We start from the raw sequence: 18,345 nt of genomic DNA on the forward strand, positions 1-18,345 counted from the left end.
AGAAACTGAACATTTAACAGTATTCCCCATTAAACCCATTGTTTGTCTGATTATTTCAATATTTAAATTCACAATAATGGATTACACCGCTCTTAGACAGACATCTACTGTAATGAAATGTATTCGTCAAAGTGCTCCAAGTATAGGGATATATTTCCTCCTCTTTTCCATCTTCAATGCCATGAGCTTGTACAGTACAGCACAACTACCTCAACTCTACTCCCTCAGAGGTTGACAATAAATGGACACACATGCTGGAGTTGCAGCAAGTTGCCATAAGCTGCAGTACCAGCAGAGGGAGATATTTTATTTCAAGCAAACATGAAAATCATCATGTTTAAAAATGTTTAAAGAGACATTCCTAACACTGGGATAGAAGGAGCCTGAATTAGAGACTTTATACCTTCCTTGGTCACTAACGAGTTCTTATATTTTTATATTATATATATTTAATGTGTGTCCATTTCACCCAGTGGAGAGGCAAAGCATAACATCCCATCATGTTACACACTTTGTTGTGATTGGGCTGAATAGTGTCATCTCTTCAATCAGTTTGACCCTGGATACTGTGGCTGCTGTGCTTGGCTGCCTTGTATAACTCACAAACACACACCTTAAAACACATAATTCATAGGTTGGTGAGGAAATAGCATCTTACTAATTTTGAAGGGCTTCATTAAGCCTTGAAAGACTTTTAAATTGCCTGTTGCTCTATATTAAAGGACTCTGTAAAGCTGGGTTATCTTAATATTCATCAGGTTTCTTTTCAGCACAACCAATGGTTGAAATAAAATGGTTAGAGAAAAAAAAATTATTCACATCTGTCACAGATGTTGCTGTATGTTATATATTATAACGTACAGCAACTCCTAATCTTTCTGAGTTATCGAGGGAACAGTTTACCCTGCCCGGGATAGGGTTACCGGGCCCCCCCCCCCCCGGAGTTAAGCCCGGGGAGGGTGCCCGAGGGCTTAGGCCCTTAGTCCATGGGGCCCGGCTGGGCACAGCCCGAAAAAGGGACATGGGCCCATCCTCCCGCAGGCCCACCACCCGCAGGAGGTGCCGTAGGGGTCTGGTGCATTGTGTGCTGGGCGGCAGTCAGGAGCAGAGGCCCTGGCGGACTGATCCCCGGCTACCAAGACTGGCAATTGGGACATGGAATGTCACCTCTCTGGTGGGGAAGGAGCCTGAGTTAGTGCGTGAGGTTGAGAGGTACCGGCTAGATATAGTCGGGCTCACCTCTACGCATGGCTTAAACTCTGGAACCAGTCTCCTGGAGAGGGCTGGACTCTGTCTCAGTCTGGAGTTGCCCCTGGTGAGAGGTGGCAGGCTGGGGTGGGTATTCTAACATCCCCTCGGCTTGCTGCCTGTACGTTGGGGTTCTTCCCAGTGGATAAGAGGGTTTGTTCCCTGCGCCTTAGGGTCGGGAAACGGGTCCTGACTGTCATCTGTGCTTATGCGCAGAGTGGCAGTTCAGAGTACCCAGCCTTCTTAGAGTCCCTGGGTGGGGTACTGGAAGGTGCTCCACCTTGAGACTCTGTTGTCCTACTGGGAGACTTCAATGCTCACATGGGTAACGACAGTGAGACCTGGAGGGGCGTGATTGGGAGGAACGACCTCCCTGATCTGAACCCGAGCGGTGTTTTGTTATTGGACTTCTGTGCAAATCACAGTTTGGCAACAGCAAACACCTTGTTCGAACATAAGAGTGTCCATAAGTGCACGTGGCACCAGGACGCTCTAGGCCGCAGGTCGATGATCGATTTTGTAATTGTATCGCCAGACCTGCAACCATATGTTCATGACACTCGGGTAAAGAGAGGGGCTGAGCTGTCAACTGATCACCACCTGGTGGTGAGTTGGATCAGGTGGCAGGGGAGGACGCTGGACAGACCCGGTGTAAATGCGTAGTGAGGGTGTGCTGGGAACGCCTAGCAGAGGCCCCAGTCCGTGAGATATTTAACGCACACCTCCAGCAGAGCATGAAAAAACATTCCGAGGGAGACTGGGGACATTGAGTCCGAATGGACCACGTTCAGCATCTCCATTTTTTTTTTTTTTTTTAACCTGTCCCGTTTGTTCAGCATCTCCATTGCCGAAGCTGCTGCATTGAGGTTCGGCCGCAAGGTGGTTGGTGCCTGTCGTGGTGGTAACCCCGAACCAAAAAAAACACCAATTTCCGGGGGCGAGGTCACTGAGGCAGTTAAACAACTCCTTGGTGGCAGAGCCCCTGGTGTGGATGAGGTCCGCCCCGAGTTCCCGATGACTCTGGACATTGTAGGGCTGTCCTGGTTGACACGCTTCTACAATGCTGCGTGGAGATCAGGGGCAGTACCCCTAGACTGGCAGACCGGGGTGGTGGTCCCCATTTTTAAAGAAGGGGGACCGGAAGGTGTGTTCCAACTACAGTGGGATCACACTCGTCAGCCTCCCTGGGAAAGTCTATGCCAGGGTGCTGGAAAGGAGAGTTCGCTTTTTTCCTCCTGTATCTGAGGTTCGACTAGCGGATAGTTTTCGTCCTGGTCGCGGAACACTGGACCAGCTCTTTATCCTCTCAAGGATACTTGAGGGCGTATGGGAGTTTGCCCAACCAGTCTACATGTGTTTTGTGGACTTGGAGAAGGCATTCAACCGTGTTCCTCGGGGTGTCCTGTGGAAGGTGGTACGGGAGTATGGGGTGTCTGCCCCATTGCTACGGGCCATTCGATCCCTATACAACCGTTGCAAGAGCTTGGTTCGCATTGCTGGCAATAAGTCAGACTCGTTCCGGGTGGGGGATGGGGTCCGCCCGGGCTGCCCTTTGTCACTGATTCTGTTAATAATAATTTTTATGGACAGGATTTCTAGGTGCAGCCAAGTGAAAGACCTCCGCCATCATTTTTTATCAATGATGGCGCCGGTGTGTGTGGCTTGCCGTCTTTCTCTGTCAATTTTGTTTTTGTTTGTTTTGTTTTTTACAATTTGTGCCACCCAAATCAACTCGCGACTGGTATATGAACGCTAAAAACTTTTTGATCTTCAATATTTTCTGACTAATCACCAAGGACAAACAACAGGGTATCCACCATCCCTGGCTGATGTTCCTGCTTACCTCCTACGCGGAGCGCTTCCTCCTGCTCCGACGCATCGTCGCAGACGCCGCGGTAAACGTGCCGGTTGGCTAGTGAAGCTTAAAGCTTGCCTTGCTTTTTCTCTAGCGGCTGCTCCAGTGGATTATAGTCTGTTCCATCGCATCCCAAAGCGCGTCTCCTGGATCATGTTGCCCCTTGTCTGGTTCCTGTCGTGAGGCTCGGGTGGACGTGAGCCTGCTCGCCGATGTTTTTCACGTCTTGGGCGTCGTGGAATAAACTTTGTGAATTTGCGCCCATTAATTTGGGCTTCACATACAACTTCTGCCCAGACTCCAGTTCCACCGAGGATGGCTTTAATAAATGCCCGGTCCATAGCAAGTAAAACGTTTGTCATTAACGATTTCTTTTCTTCAAATGGTTTGGATCTCCTTTTATTGACTGAGACATGGATGAAAATTGGTGAGGCTAGCTTCATTTCTGAACTATTGCCCTCCAACTGCTCATTTTTAAATGCTCCAAGGATGTCGGGTAGAGGAGGAGGAATATTGACAGTTTTTAAAAATAACTTTAATTGCAAGCAACTCCATGTACCGGTTCCCCCCTCCAGTTTTGAACTTTTGATGTTTGAACTGGGATGTCTTCAACCGGTTTTGTGTGCAGTAATCTACCGACCACTGAAGTTTAACAAACACTTTTTAAATGACTTTTCATGTTTCTTGGCTGACATTGTGCCTAAATATGATCGGATTTTAATAGTTGGTGATTTTAATATTCATGTCTGTTGCTCTGATGGACTGCTTGTTCAGGAGTTTTTAAATCTTATTCAGTCTTTTAACTTTGTACAGTCTGTACAAGGCCCGACACACCAGCAGGGGCACACTCTTGACCTGGTGTTATCGTGTGGTTTATCTGTTTTTAATTTGGAAATTGGGGATTCCGTGTTTTCTGATCACAAACCTGTTTTATTTGACATTTCTCTTGTGCATGAGTTTAAAGCTCGTGCTCCACCCAGGCGCTGTCGAATCTTTAATTCTTCCACTGCTGCGCTCTTCTCCTCAACTTTCATAGAAAAAAATGCTTTTATTGACCCTGAAATTAGTTTAGGACTTAGTCTGGATGAGCTGCTTTTGCAGTTCCAAGAAACCTGTACTGAGAAACAAACCAAACAAGGAGCCAGAAACAAAAAAAAGCACAAACAACGGAGCCCAGAAAGCAACATAACAAAACACACAGGCGGCCAGGAAAACAATTCACACAAAGTTCAGGGGGCCGGCCCGGAGGACGACGGCCCAAGAGTCCAAAAAGAAGTTCAGGAGGCCGGCCGGGCGGGAGGCACCGGCGGCGACGGAGCAGGTCAGGAGGCCGGCCGGGCGGGAGGCACCGGCGGCGACGGAGCAGGTCAGGAGGCCGGCCGGGCGGGAGGCACCGGCGGCGACGGAGCAGGTCAGGAGGCCGTCCATGACGGCGAGGACGCCCAATCATCGGCCCGGAAAGCGGCTGGACAGGACGTGCAGGACGGACAGGCCGGACAGGACGTGCAGGACGGACAGGCCGGACAGGCCGGACAGGCGGAGCTGAAGCCGAAGCCGGATCAGGCGACGGCGAAGCAGAAGCCAGAGCTGGACCAGGCGACGGCGAAGCAGAAGCCAGAGCTGGACCAGGCGACGGCGAAGCAGAAGCCAGAGCTGGACCAGGCGACGGCGAGGCAGAAGCCAGAGGCGACGAAACAGATGGTGGCGCTGCAGGCGACGGCGTGGGAGCCGCAGGTGGTGGCACTGCAGGCAACGGCGTGGGAGCCGCAGGTGGCGGCACTGCAGGCGACGCTGAAGCTGGGGCTGGACCAGGCGACGGCGTAGGCGCTGCAGGCGCTGAAGCTGGGGCTGGACCAGGCGACGGGGCTGGACCAGGCGACGAGGCTGAAGCTGGACCAGGAGACGAAGCTGAAGCTGAAGCTGGACCAGGCGAGGACGAAGTTGCAGGCGACGAAACAGGTGGTGGCACTGCAGGCGACGGCGTGGGAGCCGCAGGCGGTGGCACTGCAGGCGACGGCGTGGGAGCCGCAGGCGGTGGCACTGCAGGCGGCGACGTAGGTGGTGGCTGAACGGTCTCCCCGGAACCGTCAGTAGAGATGAGGATGTGTTGGCTGGGTCCTCCAAGATCCCCAGCTGACGAGGCAGGAGGCTGGACGGGCTCCTCGGGCCCTCCAGCTAACGAGGCAGGAGACTGGACGGGCTCCTCGGGCCCTCCAGCTGACGAGGCAGGAGGCTGGACGGGCTCCTCGGGCCCTCCAGCTGACGAGGCAGGAGGCTGGACGGGCTCCTCGGGCCCTCCAGCTGACGAGGCAGGAGGCTGGACGGGCTCCTCGGGCCCTCCAGCTGACGAGGCAGGAGGCTGGACGGGCTCCTCGGGCCCTCCAGCGGGAACAGACGGCTGGACGGGCTCCTCGGACCCTCCAGCGGAGACAGAAGGCTGGACGGGCCCCTTGGACCCTCCAGCGGAGGCAGAAGGCTGGTGCGGTTCTCCAGAACCCCCAGCAGGAACAGAAGGCTGGACGGGCCCCTCGGACCCTCCAGCGGAGACGAACAAAGGCTGGTTCGGTTCTCCAGAACCTCCAGCGGGAACAGAAGGCTGGAGGTTCTCCAGAACCTCCAGCGGGAACAGAAGGCTGGACGGGCCCCTCGGACCCTCCAGCGGGACCAGGCTGCAGAACAGGCGACGGAGGAGAGGAGTGGCGGTGGCGCCGTTTCCTCCGGGATGAGGGAACAGGAACTGGTGGAGACATGGAGACCACCTCCTCATCCTCCGACCACATAGCTGCCAGGAAAAAGGCAGGCGAACGAGGTCCCGGCTGGTGTGGCGAGGGAGAGGAAGTCCGTGGCAGTGTTGAGGCAGGTGGGCTGTGTATGTGGTACTGGGGCAGCGAAGAGGAAGAGTTAGTGAGAGAGAGGGCAAGCTCACTAGCCTTGACTTGCTCTCTCCAGGCAGTAATGGTGCGATCCAACTTAGTGTCTTTGGCAAACTGACAAAGCTGAGGGTTATGCCGAATGATGGCATCCACTGCACTTAACCCGACTGCCATAGTCCGTAAATCCTGTGACTGGGCAATGCGGTCAAGCAGGCTCACCATTCGCTCCATCTCAGCGTTGTCCTCTGAGGAAAAAGAGTCTGCGGGGTCCATTTTCTGGTCGCGTTCTTCTGTTAGGTGCAGGCTGTGTGCAGACAGGAATAGGACCCAAGGTGCAGACTCCGGAGACCAAAGGTGAACTCAAAACAGCTTTAATACTGAACTCAAAAAGGGGTAACATAACATGACTGGAAAAAATCAAAATAAACTTAAACCAGAGGACTAACAGAACACACAGCTAAGTAAACGGTAGAACGCGACAGAGAGCACAGGAAAACACAGGGCTTAAATACGCAGAGGGAGTAATCAGGGAATGGGCAACAGGAGGGAAACACAGCTGGGGCAAATCAGGACTAACGAGACAAAGAAGCGTAAACTGAACACACTGAGAAAAGACAGAGACCTTCAAAGTAAAACAGGAAACACAACACAGACTGAACTTACAGACACAGACTGACTGGACACGGGGATATAGCAACTAAGGATACACAGAGACGCGAACTAGACAAGGGGATACAGCTGACAGGGGAGACAGAGCAACTAGAGACGACAGAGACATAAACCATAAGACAGAACTCAAAGAAACCAAAGACTAGAAATTATAAATAATATAACAAACTCAAAAACCCTGGGTCAACGACCCAGGCCTCCTAACAATCAGTTCTATTTTAAATGTGCCCCAGTCTGCCACCCTGGAAGGCTCTGCTAACAGATGTAATCAGTTTCTTTCTTTATTTGCTATACAAATACAGGCCATTTACCATTTACCATTTGTAAACAAGGTTGAGTCCATCAGGTCAGCAATAGTACCTCCTACATATGACCCATCCACGTTTAGTCCCTGTTCAGCTGCCTTATACCAGTTTGAACCCATCTCAATTACACTTCTTAACGAGATGGTTAGACAAATTAAACCCTCTGGTTCTCCCGTGGATGTGATCCCTGCATGGCTCTTTAATGAGGTTTTCCCTTTAATTGGAACCTCAGTCCTTGCTATTATAAATAGCAGTATTACTTCCAGTGTGGTTCCTGATGGTTTTAAACATGCAATTGTTAGCCCTTTATTAAAAAAACCTGGCCTTGACCCTTTAGTTTGCTCAAATTTTAGCCCTATTTCGAGGCTTCCATTCCTTTCAAAGTTATTGGAAAAAATAGTTTTTACCCAATTGAATGCATTTTTAGATGCTAATGGCATCATGGAACTTTTTCAGTCTGGTTTTAAACATCTACACTCCACTGAAACAGCACTTTTACGTGTTTTTAACGATATCTTTTTAGCTACTGATTGTGGAAGTTCCGTGATCCTTGTGCTTTTAGATCTTACTGCAGGGCCCTCTTCTTTTTTCATTATACCTGCTCCCTTTGGGGTCTATTTATAGAAAACATGAAATATCCTTTCACTGTTACGCAGACGACTGCCAAATTTATTTGCCTTTAGCATCAAATGGCCCAGGCTCCATCCAAATCCTTTTAAACTGCCTTGAAGATGTCAAAGCTTGGATGGCTCTGAACTTTTTGAGTTTCAATGAGAGTAAAACGGAGGTGATTGTATTTAGACCTAATAATATTTCATGCAACCCGCTCGTAAATTGTGGTTGGCTAGGGTCTTATATCAAGCAGCATGTGACAAACCTGGGAGTCATTATGGACTCAGATTTTAAACTGAACAAACATATTAATTCGGTGTTGCAAAAAAGCTTTTTCCAGCTGAGGCAAATAACAAAGCTGAAGCCAGTTTTGTCAAGACGTGACATGGAGAAGGTAATACATGCCTTTATTTCAACACGGCTTGACTATTGCAATGCACTTTATGTTGGAGTCAGCCAAGGGTCTATTGCTCGTCTTCAGCTTGTTCAAAATGCTGCTGCCCGCCTCTTAACTGGTACCCACAGGAATGAACATGTAACACCTATCCTGTCTTCTCTTCACTGGCTTCCTGTTCATCACAGAATTAATTTCAAAGTCTTAACACTGGTTTATAAATGCCTTAATGGTCTCGCTCCCCCATACCTTTCCGAGTTACTTCAGCCTTATATTCCTTCACGGACCCTCAGATCAGCTGACCAGCTGCTGTTGGTTGTCCCAAAATCAAGGCTCAAATGCAGAGGAGAGCGAGCCTTTTCAGTTATGGCCCCAAAACTTTGGAATACGCTGCCTTTAAATATTAGACAGGCATCTTCGTTTCCTGTTTTTATAACGCTTTTGAAAACACACCTTTTTTCAATAGCATTCAGACTGGCGTGAGTTGATATTTGTATGTGTTGTGTTTATATTGATAGTTTATGTGTTTTATTATGTTTTATGTAAGTGTCAGTGGTTTTATCTTGTGTTTTACACTTTGTTTTTGTACAGCACTTTGGGCAAACCTTTTGTTTTTAAATGTGCTATATAAATAAATTGGATTTGGATTTAGGTGGCCTCAGAATCTCATCTCTGCTTTTCGTGGATGATGTGGTTCTGTTGGCTTCATCAGGTGAAGGCCTCCAGCTCGCACTGGAACGGCTCGCAGCCGAGTGTGAAGCAGCGGGAATGAGGATCAGCACTTCCAAATCTGAAGCCCTGGTTCTCAGCCGGAAAAGGGTGGAGTGCCCACTCCGGGTCGGGGATGAGTTCCTGCCACAAGTGGAGGAGTTCAAGTATCTTGGGGTCTTGTCCGCGAGTGATGGGAGAAGGGAGCCGGAGATCGACAGATGGATTGGTGCTGCGGCCGCAGTGATGCGGATGCTGCACTGGTCCATCATGGTGAAGAGAGAGCTGAGCGTAAAAGCGAAGCTCTCAATTTACCGGTCGATCTACGTCGCTACCTTCACCTATGGCCACGAGCTGTGGGTAGTGACCGAAAGAACGAGATCGCGGATACAAGCGGCGGAAATGAGCTTCCTCCGAAGGGTGGCTGGCCTCTCCCTTAGAGATAGGGTGAGAAGTTCGGCCATCCGGGAGGGGCTTGGAGTAGAGCCGCTGCTCCTCCACATCGAAAGGAGCCAGCTGAGGTGGTTCGGGCATCTGACAAGGCTGCCTCCTGGGCGCCTCCTGGGCGAGGTGTTCCGGGCATGTCCCACCGGGAGGAGGCCCCGGGGCAGATCCAGGTCACGCTGGAGAGATTATCTCTCTCTTGGCTAGCCTGGGAACGCCTTGGTGTTCCCCAGATGAGCTGGAGGAGGTGGCTGGGGAGAGGGAGGTCTGGGCTTCTCTGCTTAGGCTGCTGCCCCCGCAACCCGGCCCCGGATAAAGCGGAAGATAATGGATGGATGGATGGATGGATGGATATATTTACAGTTTAGTTAATATTCTTTGACATTTTGCAACAATACACACATTTTGTACACAAAATTAAATATTTACACAATACGGTGTACCCAACATATTTGTTCATTTGAAGAATGTTGATTAAATAGTGACAACATGTTGGCATTTTCACTAAGCCCACTTCACACTTTCGTTGCCTAATTGTAAAATTTACTCTTACCTGTAGCAGATACACTGAGCAGAACTGAGTTCAGCCACAACAATCTCAGTTTCTCACGTGGCTTTGTCCACCCCACCTAATAACTCAGCGTACACATATACCGGTGACTACTCCCAGCAGGATAATATGAGTTATTACAAAGCTCACTTCATCTAAAACTGGTTTCTTGAAGAAGGCAATGAGTTTATTGTGCTCAAAGGCATTTACAATCGTCAGATCTCAATCTACTACGGCATTTTTGGAACATGCTGGATGGGCCTGCACATTTCCAATAATTGTTTATAGCTTGAAGCTGAATAACTGAAGAATGTTTCTGGGGAAGTTTATTTCTCATGGCACTGATCCAAAGTTAGTTTTGTAGGGATAAAAACGACAATAGAAGACTGAAACATTACAACACAAATAAATCACAAGAACACAATAAACTCAAAATGCTGGGTCAACTAATCCAGAACCATGACAACTGTACAGTAGACTAATTCTTTCAGAAGTGCTGTGATGGTTATTTTGTGTCCATGAGAGATGTGGTTTCCAGCCTGTGTTGATGAATCTAAGAAATCTGAGGTTGTGTAGATTTCACAGTTGTTGCTTCAACTTGGTACTGCTCCTTGTGTCTGTTCGTTTTGTAGCCAAAGATAACTGTTGTTGTGAAATCGATCAGCTGGTTGGTTTCAGTGATCATAAATATTTTTGTGATGCTGCATTTACATCTTCTAGTATACTTTACCTAGTCTTGGTAGTCAGCCACTGATCTTCTCTTTCTTTTCAGCTGCTTTCGTATTTAACACCTTGAAAGATCTGTTGTTCTTGTGGCTTGTTACCCAGTCTCAGAGGGTGTGGATGATGATATCGCCCCCTGACCTGATGTCATGGCTCCACCTTGTCATAGCATTTGTGTTGTACTGTGTCAATCCCTAGTTGTGATAGCAGTGGCGAGGCTGCCAGTGTCCGGTAGCCTCGCCTCTGTCAGTGCGCCCCAGGGTGGCTGTGGCTACAATGTAGCTTGCCATCACGAGTGTGTGAATGTGTGTGTGAATGGGTGGATGACTGGATGTGTAAAGCGCTTTGGGGTCCTTAGGTACTAGTAAAAGCACTATACAAATACAGGCCATTTACCATTTACTATTCCAGATGTTGGACCATTGAGCTACTAGTTGTTTTGATGTTAGTCTTGATGTTGGGTGTCAAAAAATCCATAGATTATCCATACATCCTCTTCACGTACCAATCTCACTAGAACTACATGCGTAGTAGCATGCCAACAATTTCCTATTCTCATTCCTTGTCCCCAACTTACAAATAGGTATTCACTAGCTGGGCCCACGTCCTCATTTTAGGTTTGACAGTGTTTTAGTAGGTAAAGGTGAATGCTTTGACTTAAATTGAGCTGCGGTTTGGGGAAGGCCCTGAAGGGGGCTGGCGATGGCACCCGGGCCTGGCAGATCCCCATGCACTAAATAGAAATGAAGAAGTTAAAGAATTGAGATCAAGGAGCGAGGAAGGGTGAGGCACGTGAACAAGGATGAACAGCTTGTAGAAATGGGGGAACCTATTGTGGAGACTCAGAAATTCTTTTATTGCTGCTATATAACCTGCATTATTATAATTGCATTAATAACATGTTTTACAGCATTATTTGATTAGTAATATTTCTTACAGGGTTCATATTGCATTGAAGATGTTTGTCATCACATTGACCTTTTCTATTTACAGGCTTAGTTATGATTACTTTACACACGTTGCATATCTGTGCTGATTTGGAGTTGATGTTTTATCCAAAAGGGTCTTAAGTTTCACTGTAGAACATAGAAGGTTGACTGCATGCATGCTTACAATACACATAAATTTAGTGACAGGTCTGAGCGAAGGCCCAAGTGTCTTCTGCTTCTTTTTGTAACCTGTTGCCCTTTGGTCTACTTGGTAACTGATGACCAGAGTTAGTGACCGGCCTCAGAGACCCTGGGGGCTTGAAGTTTATTGCCTTATTTGGTAGGTGTTATAGAAAAGAGAAGTTATATGTCTGTGTCTAGCCATTAAAAATGTACAAGATGTACCATTGTCTGTAAACAATGACTGTACATAATGTATTTTTGACCTGTATTTGACGCCATGGGGGGGGCGGATACCCCATTGCTTTAAAAGTGTTCTCCACATGTATTTTTAGGAGCTCCTCTCATGCTTATTGGGAACCAGGTAAAGACTATTCCAGAACACAACACACGTACCTTAGCAGCCAGACGTAAGAGACATATTCTGGCTAAAAGAGGGACCCAGGGTACACATGCTTATGATCCTCGCCTGAACTCACCGACTTGGATAGACTCCATAGGAGTGCCCAGGGGAGTTCCAGACGAGTACAAGCTGGTAAATCCGGTAGCTGCAGGATTTGAAAGTATATTTCTTTGGGTAACGCCTAATAAGAATGTTGACCGCATTAACTATGTTCATTACAACTTGCTGAGACTCTCTAACCTAACCAGGGACGCCATGGTGGGGTTCGTAGAACAATTGGGTCCAAGTTCGCTGATGGGAGTGCAAAATCGAATGGCCCTTGACATGTTGTTGGCAGAGAAGGGAGGTGTGTGTGCCATGTTCGGAGACATGTGCTGCACCTTTATCCCCAATAATACTGCCCCAGATGGCTCAGTAACCCGAGCTCTGGAGGGCCTGAAAACTTTGTCTAAAACCATGCATGAGCACTCAGGTATCGAAAATCCGCTGGTGTCCTGGATGACCTCTGTGTTTGGACGATGGAAAGGTGTGGCTATGTCAGTGATGTTTTCTTTGACTGTACTTTTGGGAATACTGGTCATTGGTGGTTGTTGTATCATTCCTTGTGTCAGAGGATTGTTGGTAATGATAATGGCGAGGGTTGCAAACCCCGGACGGGTGGAGTCCATCTACATGATGGACTTAGAACCCATAGAGTGGGGCAGGGAGTGATACAACACGAGGTATGGTGACATTCCTTGTTGGAATGTCAAAAGAGGGAATGTGGAGACTCAGAAATTCTTTTATTGCTGCTATATAACCTGCATTATTATAATTGCATTAATAACATGTTTTACAGCATTATTTGATTAGTAATATTTCTTACAGGGTTCATATTGCATTGAAGATGTTTGTCATCACATTGACCTTTTCTGTTTACAGGCTTAGTTATGATTACTTTACACACGTTGCATATCTGTGCTGATTTGGAGTTGATGTTTTATCCAAAAGGGTCTTAAGTTTCACTGTAGAACATAGAAGGTTGACTGCATGCATAATTACAATACACATAAATTTAGTGACAGGTCTGAGCGAAGGCCCAAGTGTCTTCTGCTTCTTTTTGTAACCTGTTGCCCTTTGGTCTACTTGGTAACTGATGACCAGAGTTAGTGACCGGCCTCAGAGACCCTGGGGGCTTGAAGTTTATTTGGTAGGTGTTATAGAAAAGAGAAGTTATATGTCTGTGTCTAGCCATTAAAAATGTACAAGATGTACCATTGTCTGTAAACAATGACTGTACATAGTGTATTTTTGACCTGTATTTGACGCCATGGGGAGGGGGGGGCGGATACCCCATTGCTTTAAAAGTGTTCTCCACATGTATTTTTAGCAGAGAGAGAGAGAGAAGACTAATGCTGTAATTTCTTGTTCTGTATTAATAAACTCACCGTTTGATTGCACTTTTCTGGGGCCTCCGTGGTTTGTTTCACTGCTCTACATTGATCGATTTCGCAACACTATGTAGATGACAACCGAAAGGAGCGTGTTTGGAGGAGTGGTCCTGCTCTTGAAATTCCGATACATAATCTCCAATACAATCTACTTGAGACAACTGTTGTTGTGAATTGGCACTATATTTAAAAAAATGAATTGAAAATTGAGGCGAATATTGTAAATTACATTTGTAACAAATCAACTTAAACATGTAGGAGGTTATTCCTCACTATGTCTTGTATTATGCGCTTTATTTGCTTCCAGATAGTGAGCTCTTAATGTTCCCGCATAGTAGGGCATATGATGCAGTGGTTAGCTGACACCTCACAGCAACAGCTAAGAGGTTCCACAAAAAACGCGAGCTAGGAACTTTTATGTCCAAACACAAGTGTTCAGCCAGTTGGTGATTCTAAAGTGGTTAAAGTTCATAGGGAAAAAAAATTGGTTAATGTGGCTATAAAAATTAGTGTTTCAGTGGCAGTGTCAGCATGGTCACAGTGGCTCAGTTTATAAAGCTGAAGTGAAAACAGGATTCCCAGAATCATTTCCATATTGAGGAAATTTACAACCATTACAGCCAAATCCTAGACAGAAAAACAGAATCAATGCAGCTCCCCAGTGACATTTTTAATCCAGTTGAAACACAGCCTCATACACTTAAACTTAACAAATCTTTGCATGTTTTAAAAACAAACAGAGCTTCTTTGTTTTCTTTGACTGGGTACACATGAGTTCCATGTATTATAGATCCTGTTTGACTGCTGCTATAATGTAAAAACAAAAAACTTCTCTTTCAACACGACTGTCAGGAGATTAAGATTTTGCTGCAGGGCACTACTGGCACTGTCATCTCATCGAGGGCTACTTTAGTGTTCAAGTAGTACAAAACAAACAAACAAGAAAACAGCCATAAATATTTCTGAAAATGTTGTGTTTTGTTTGTTTTTTTCTCCACATCAATCTGTGGGCTGCAAGTAGGGGTGATGTGGGCCGCAAGGGGCCCCTGGACCGCGGGTTTGAGACTCCGAGCTTAGAGGCTTTAGAACAGCTTTTTTTACTAAACCCTTTTTACTTCATCTATTTTATCATATATAAATCTTTTTTTTTTTTTTTTTTAATTGTATTTAGCATTTAAAGTTTTTAACAGAAACTTCACATTTAACTACAAAGGGGTATTTTTTCTTTTGCTTTTTTGTTTTCGTTCAGAACAATGACAGTACTGCAGGCCCCACACTTTGGGAATAGCTGTTAGGACTTTATTTAATTTATTTAGATGTTAAATATTCACTTTACTGTATAACTGCTTTAGATCCAGATCATTTATTTTTCTAATTATTTTTAATTTCTTTTAACTTTGTCATTTTGTCATTCCACTTTAAAATTTTTGTTAGAGATTTTTTTTTTGTTTTTGCCAGTGTAACATGCAGATTCTGAATTTAGGTATAATGTCTCATCTGTTCTCTGTAAATGAAGTATAACAGTATTTTGTATAAAGATGAGACAACCGACGTATATTAACACAGCTGATTCTGTATAAAGAGCGTATAAGAACTACAAAATGAGCAGTTAACAACAGAAACAAATAAACAAATAAAAAACAAACAGCTAGGTAAAACAGATGAAACCATCAAGACAGAACATTTCAGAGCTCCTGTTTCACCGACAGCAAAGTGTTTCTACGGTGAAACCAGAAGTTTCTCCACTTCCTCTCTCATCATCTGCAGCTCCACGGGGATTATCTTGCATTGGCTCGATGCTTCTTTAACACAGCGGAGAAACTCTGACTCGTCTGCCTCCATCTGACTGTCGTTCATCGTTTTCTCCATTGCGTTCACTGCAGCCAGAGTCTTTGCAGTCTGATTAGCGACGCCTTTCACAGCGTCACAGGAGGCCATTTGGTCACAAATCTCTTGCACCGTTTTTAGCTCGTCCACCAGCGGTTTGATGCTTTTAATGAAATCTGCTCCAGTTTTCTGCATGGTGACTACTTCTTTCTTTAGCTTTCCATTTCCTTTTCGAACTTTTGTTTTAGAAGGAAAATCAATGGCTTTTCTGACTAGATAAACTGCAGCTTTTGTAGCATGCAAAGCACCAAACCCACCACCTACAGCACCACCTGCTGCACCAACTGACCCGCCAAATGTGCTACCAGTTGCACCACCAATGGCAAAGCCAACAGTAAACCATATTGAATCACTCACGATCCCATGAACTTCTCTACCTGCTGCTAGAGCTGCAACACCAACTAATCCACCAATAAGCCCCGAAAATGCTCCTCCCACCACTCCCCCAAAGACACCGCCTACAAAGCCCACAGTTGCACTAGCTGCATTAATGTTGCCACAAAACTTGGCATAAGTTGCTGCACTAACTGCTCCCAAAGCAGCCCATACACCACCAGTAACACCCCCAAAAACTGTACCAATAGTCCCTCCAAACATACCTAACAGAGCCTGGGCCGTCTTGTCATCAAAATCCTCATGCTTTTTATCAACTAGAGCTGCTGCATGCATGAAATGCTCAGAAGCTTGCTGAAGATCATCTTTGCGTTGGCCATACAGCCTCACAAAATTCTCCAGACTTGCTCTGAGATTTTTACTGATGTCAGCCGAAGTGTTGAATCTAAATGTGCTCCACATTTTTAAGTTTCTGCTGCCGCCCCCCAAAAAATCTGAAGAAATCTTGGTGATCAGAGTCGAGAGTTCAGGTCTTTAGAAGTTGTTTAAGATGCGTGAATCGAGGCTTGTCTTTGAAAAGGCCGAGGTTAATATTTTTTTCTTCCTGCAAGTCAGAAACAAAAATATCTGAAACTTGTGAGATAAACTACCATAAACTAAAAAGTTCTGTGCAGAAAAAATGCTTCAATCAACTTGATCTTTTGGGGAATCTAAACTTTTTGGTCTAGACTGGGGAAAAAAATGTTGTAAACAAAGAATGCTTTTAGAAATATGATTGTTTATTGGCCCCAAATGTATTCTGCAGCAGGACAACGACCCCAAACACACAGCCAAAGTCATTAAGAACTATCGTCAGTGTAAAGAAGAACAAGGAGTACTGGAAGTGATGGTTTGGCCCCCACAGACAACATCTCAACATCATCGAGTTTGTCTGACATGAAGAGACAGAAGGATGTGAGGAAGCCTACATCCACAGAAGATTTGTGGTAAGTTCTTCAAAGGGTGGTCACACCAAATATTGATTTGTTTTAGATTTCTTTTATCCATTCACTGCATTTTGTTGATTGATGAAAATAAATGATTAACATTTTTGCAAGCACTCTTTGCTTACAGCATTTTTTCCTCACCTGCCTAAAACTATTGCACAGTCCTGTATATATGGACTGCTTTGTATGCTATGCCTTCTAATAGGGCATAGCATAAGGGAAGCATGAATATTATAAAAACAACTGGTCCCGACACAGAACCCTGTGGAACCCCATAACTAACATTAGTGTGTGAATAGAACTCCCCATTTATATAAACAAACTGGAGCCTAATTTTTTTAAATTAAATTAATATTATAAATATTAATATATCTAATATACATTAATAATTATATCTTCAATATTATTGTTAATCTATGAATAGTAGAGATGATGTTCAGAGTAAAATACTTCCCACTGAATAGCGTATTTTTAATGAATGAGACTTGATCTGTGCTACACATCCGTAGATCTCTCTTGTTGACTTTTTGAAAGTGAAGTTTGCCAGTTTAACTCTAGCTGTTATTTCAACTCTGCACAGGTAAATGGACTGGTTTATCAGTGGCTTCACTTTGAAACTGAAAAAATCTTAAACAGCTGAAGAATTCTAAGGCGTGCTTTAAAGGACTTTCAGCAGTATGTGCAATTACGCGTTCGCTGCATGATGAGCGGCTTTTTTGTATAAGTTGAAGTTTCCCTCTTTTGGCCAACGCTGTTGTTAACGTCTGTTTACAAACTTCCTTTCCAGTTCGTTGTTATAATTTTTTTCCTTCTTCTTTTGAATTTTTATCAATCTAAAAAGTTATGACACTGCACCACAGACTAATGGGACAGGAGTGCAGAAGCTTCAGAACGTGCCCTAGGATCCACGGTTGTTTAAGAGTTGCTAAACATTACACTAATCTCACAAAGCAACCAATAACTGTGGACTCTGCAAATTATATGGTTTAAAACAGGTTTCCTTTGACCGACGCCCTCCAAAGTGTCAAAATTAAGGTTGATTCATGCGAGCAGCTCTGAGAGCAGAGGTACCTGTAAAATCGTGAATCTGCGGCAGCTCTTCACAGAGCAGGCACTTTTACTTATGTGACGGCGAGGAATTAAGTTGCGCAAGTGGCAATAAATCATCAGAATATGTTTTTTTTCCTCGAGCTTGGCTTTTGACATATATAATTGCACACAAAGCTGCTATTGGATCCCTGAACAAGTTAACTTGATAGTTTTGTGTTAAATTGAGTCAACGAGCTGAAGTTTTTGTCTGGAAAAAAGTGTACAAAGCATGAACTTGTTATCAATGAGGGATTAAATTTGACGTGCCGCTAACAAGGAAGCAGGAGTTTCAATTCAGTGCTTCTGTAAGTTCGTCTGTACTCACTGTCTGTCAACTGCCCCACTTATTTCAATGAATCTCTGGCTGCTGTCGGCTCAATGATGCCTAGAAAGGCGTCGTTCACATGGAATCAGATAAAGTAACGTATGCAGAGCGTGAGGTTTGTTCAGATGAGGAAGCAGGAAATGGAAGAGTGAAAGCAGGGAGGGCCGGGCTGTTACTAAAACAGTCCCAGATGCCTCTAGGGTAAAAAAAAAAAGGAGGGGGGGGGTGTTTCAGCATGCAAAAGTTAAAAAAAAAGGGAGAACAGTTGATTGTAAGTGATGTTTAAGCATTAAAAAATAAATAAAACTGTAAAAGAATATAATGTTGATAAAGAGGTGTGTTTTTTAGGAACTGAGTGTCTAAAATCAGTCCAGCTGAGCCGGAGGGGTCCGCCTGACAGCA

At 45.4% G+C, this 18,345-nt stretch overlaps 1 protein-coding gene across 1 annotated transcript; it reads right to left on the reverse strand.

Moving 5' to 3' along the window:
* Window positions 1–14,608: 14,608 nt before the first annotated feature.
* Window positions 14,609–18,068, reverse strand: LOC120441475 (keratin, type II cytoskeletal 2 epidermal-like). Its single transcript, XM_039616704.1, has 2 exons — window positions 17,944–18,068; window positions 14,609–16,147 (listed from the first exon to the last, which is right to left on the reverse strand). The coding sequence occupies exon 2, from the start codon at window positions 16,003–16,005 to the stop codon at window positions 15,043–15,045; it is 963 nt and encodes a 320-aa protein (XP_039472638.1). The 5' UTR covers window positions 16,006–16,147; window positions 17,944–18,068; the 3' UTR covers window positions 14,609–15,042.
* Window positions 18,069–18,345: the final 277 nt, after the last annotated feature.

The sequence above is a fragment of the Oreochromis aureus genome, linkage group 8 (assembly GCF_013358895.1).
Source record: "Oreochromis aureus strain Israel breed Guangdong linkage group 8, ZZ_aureus, whole genome shotgun sequence".
Lineage (NCBI taxonomy): Eukaryota > Metazoa > Chordata > Actinopteri > Cichliformes > Cichlidae > Oreochromis > Oreochromis aureus.

What these genes read in the sequence shown, in the direction of transcription:
- LOC120441475 (XM_039616704.1), bottom strand. Translation starts at nt 16,005, where the DNA reads ATGTGGAGCACATTTAGATTCAACACTTCGGCTGACATCAGTAAAAAT.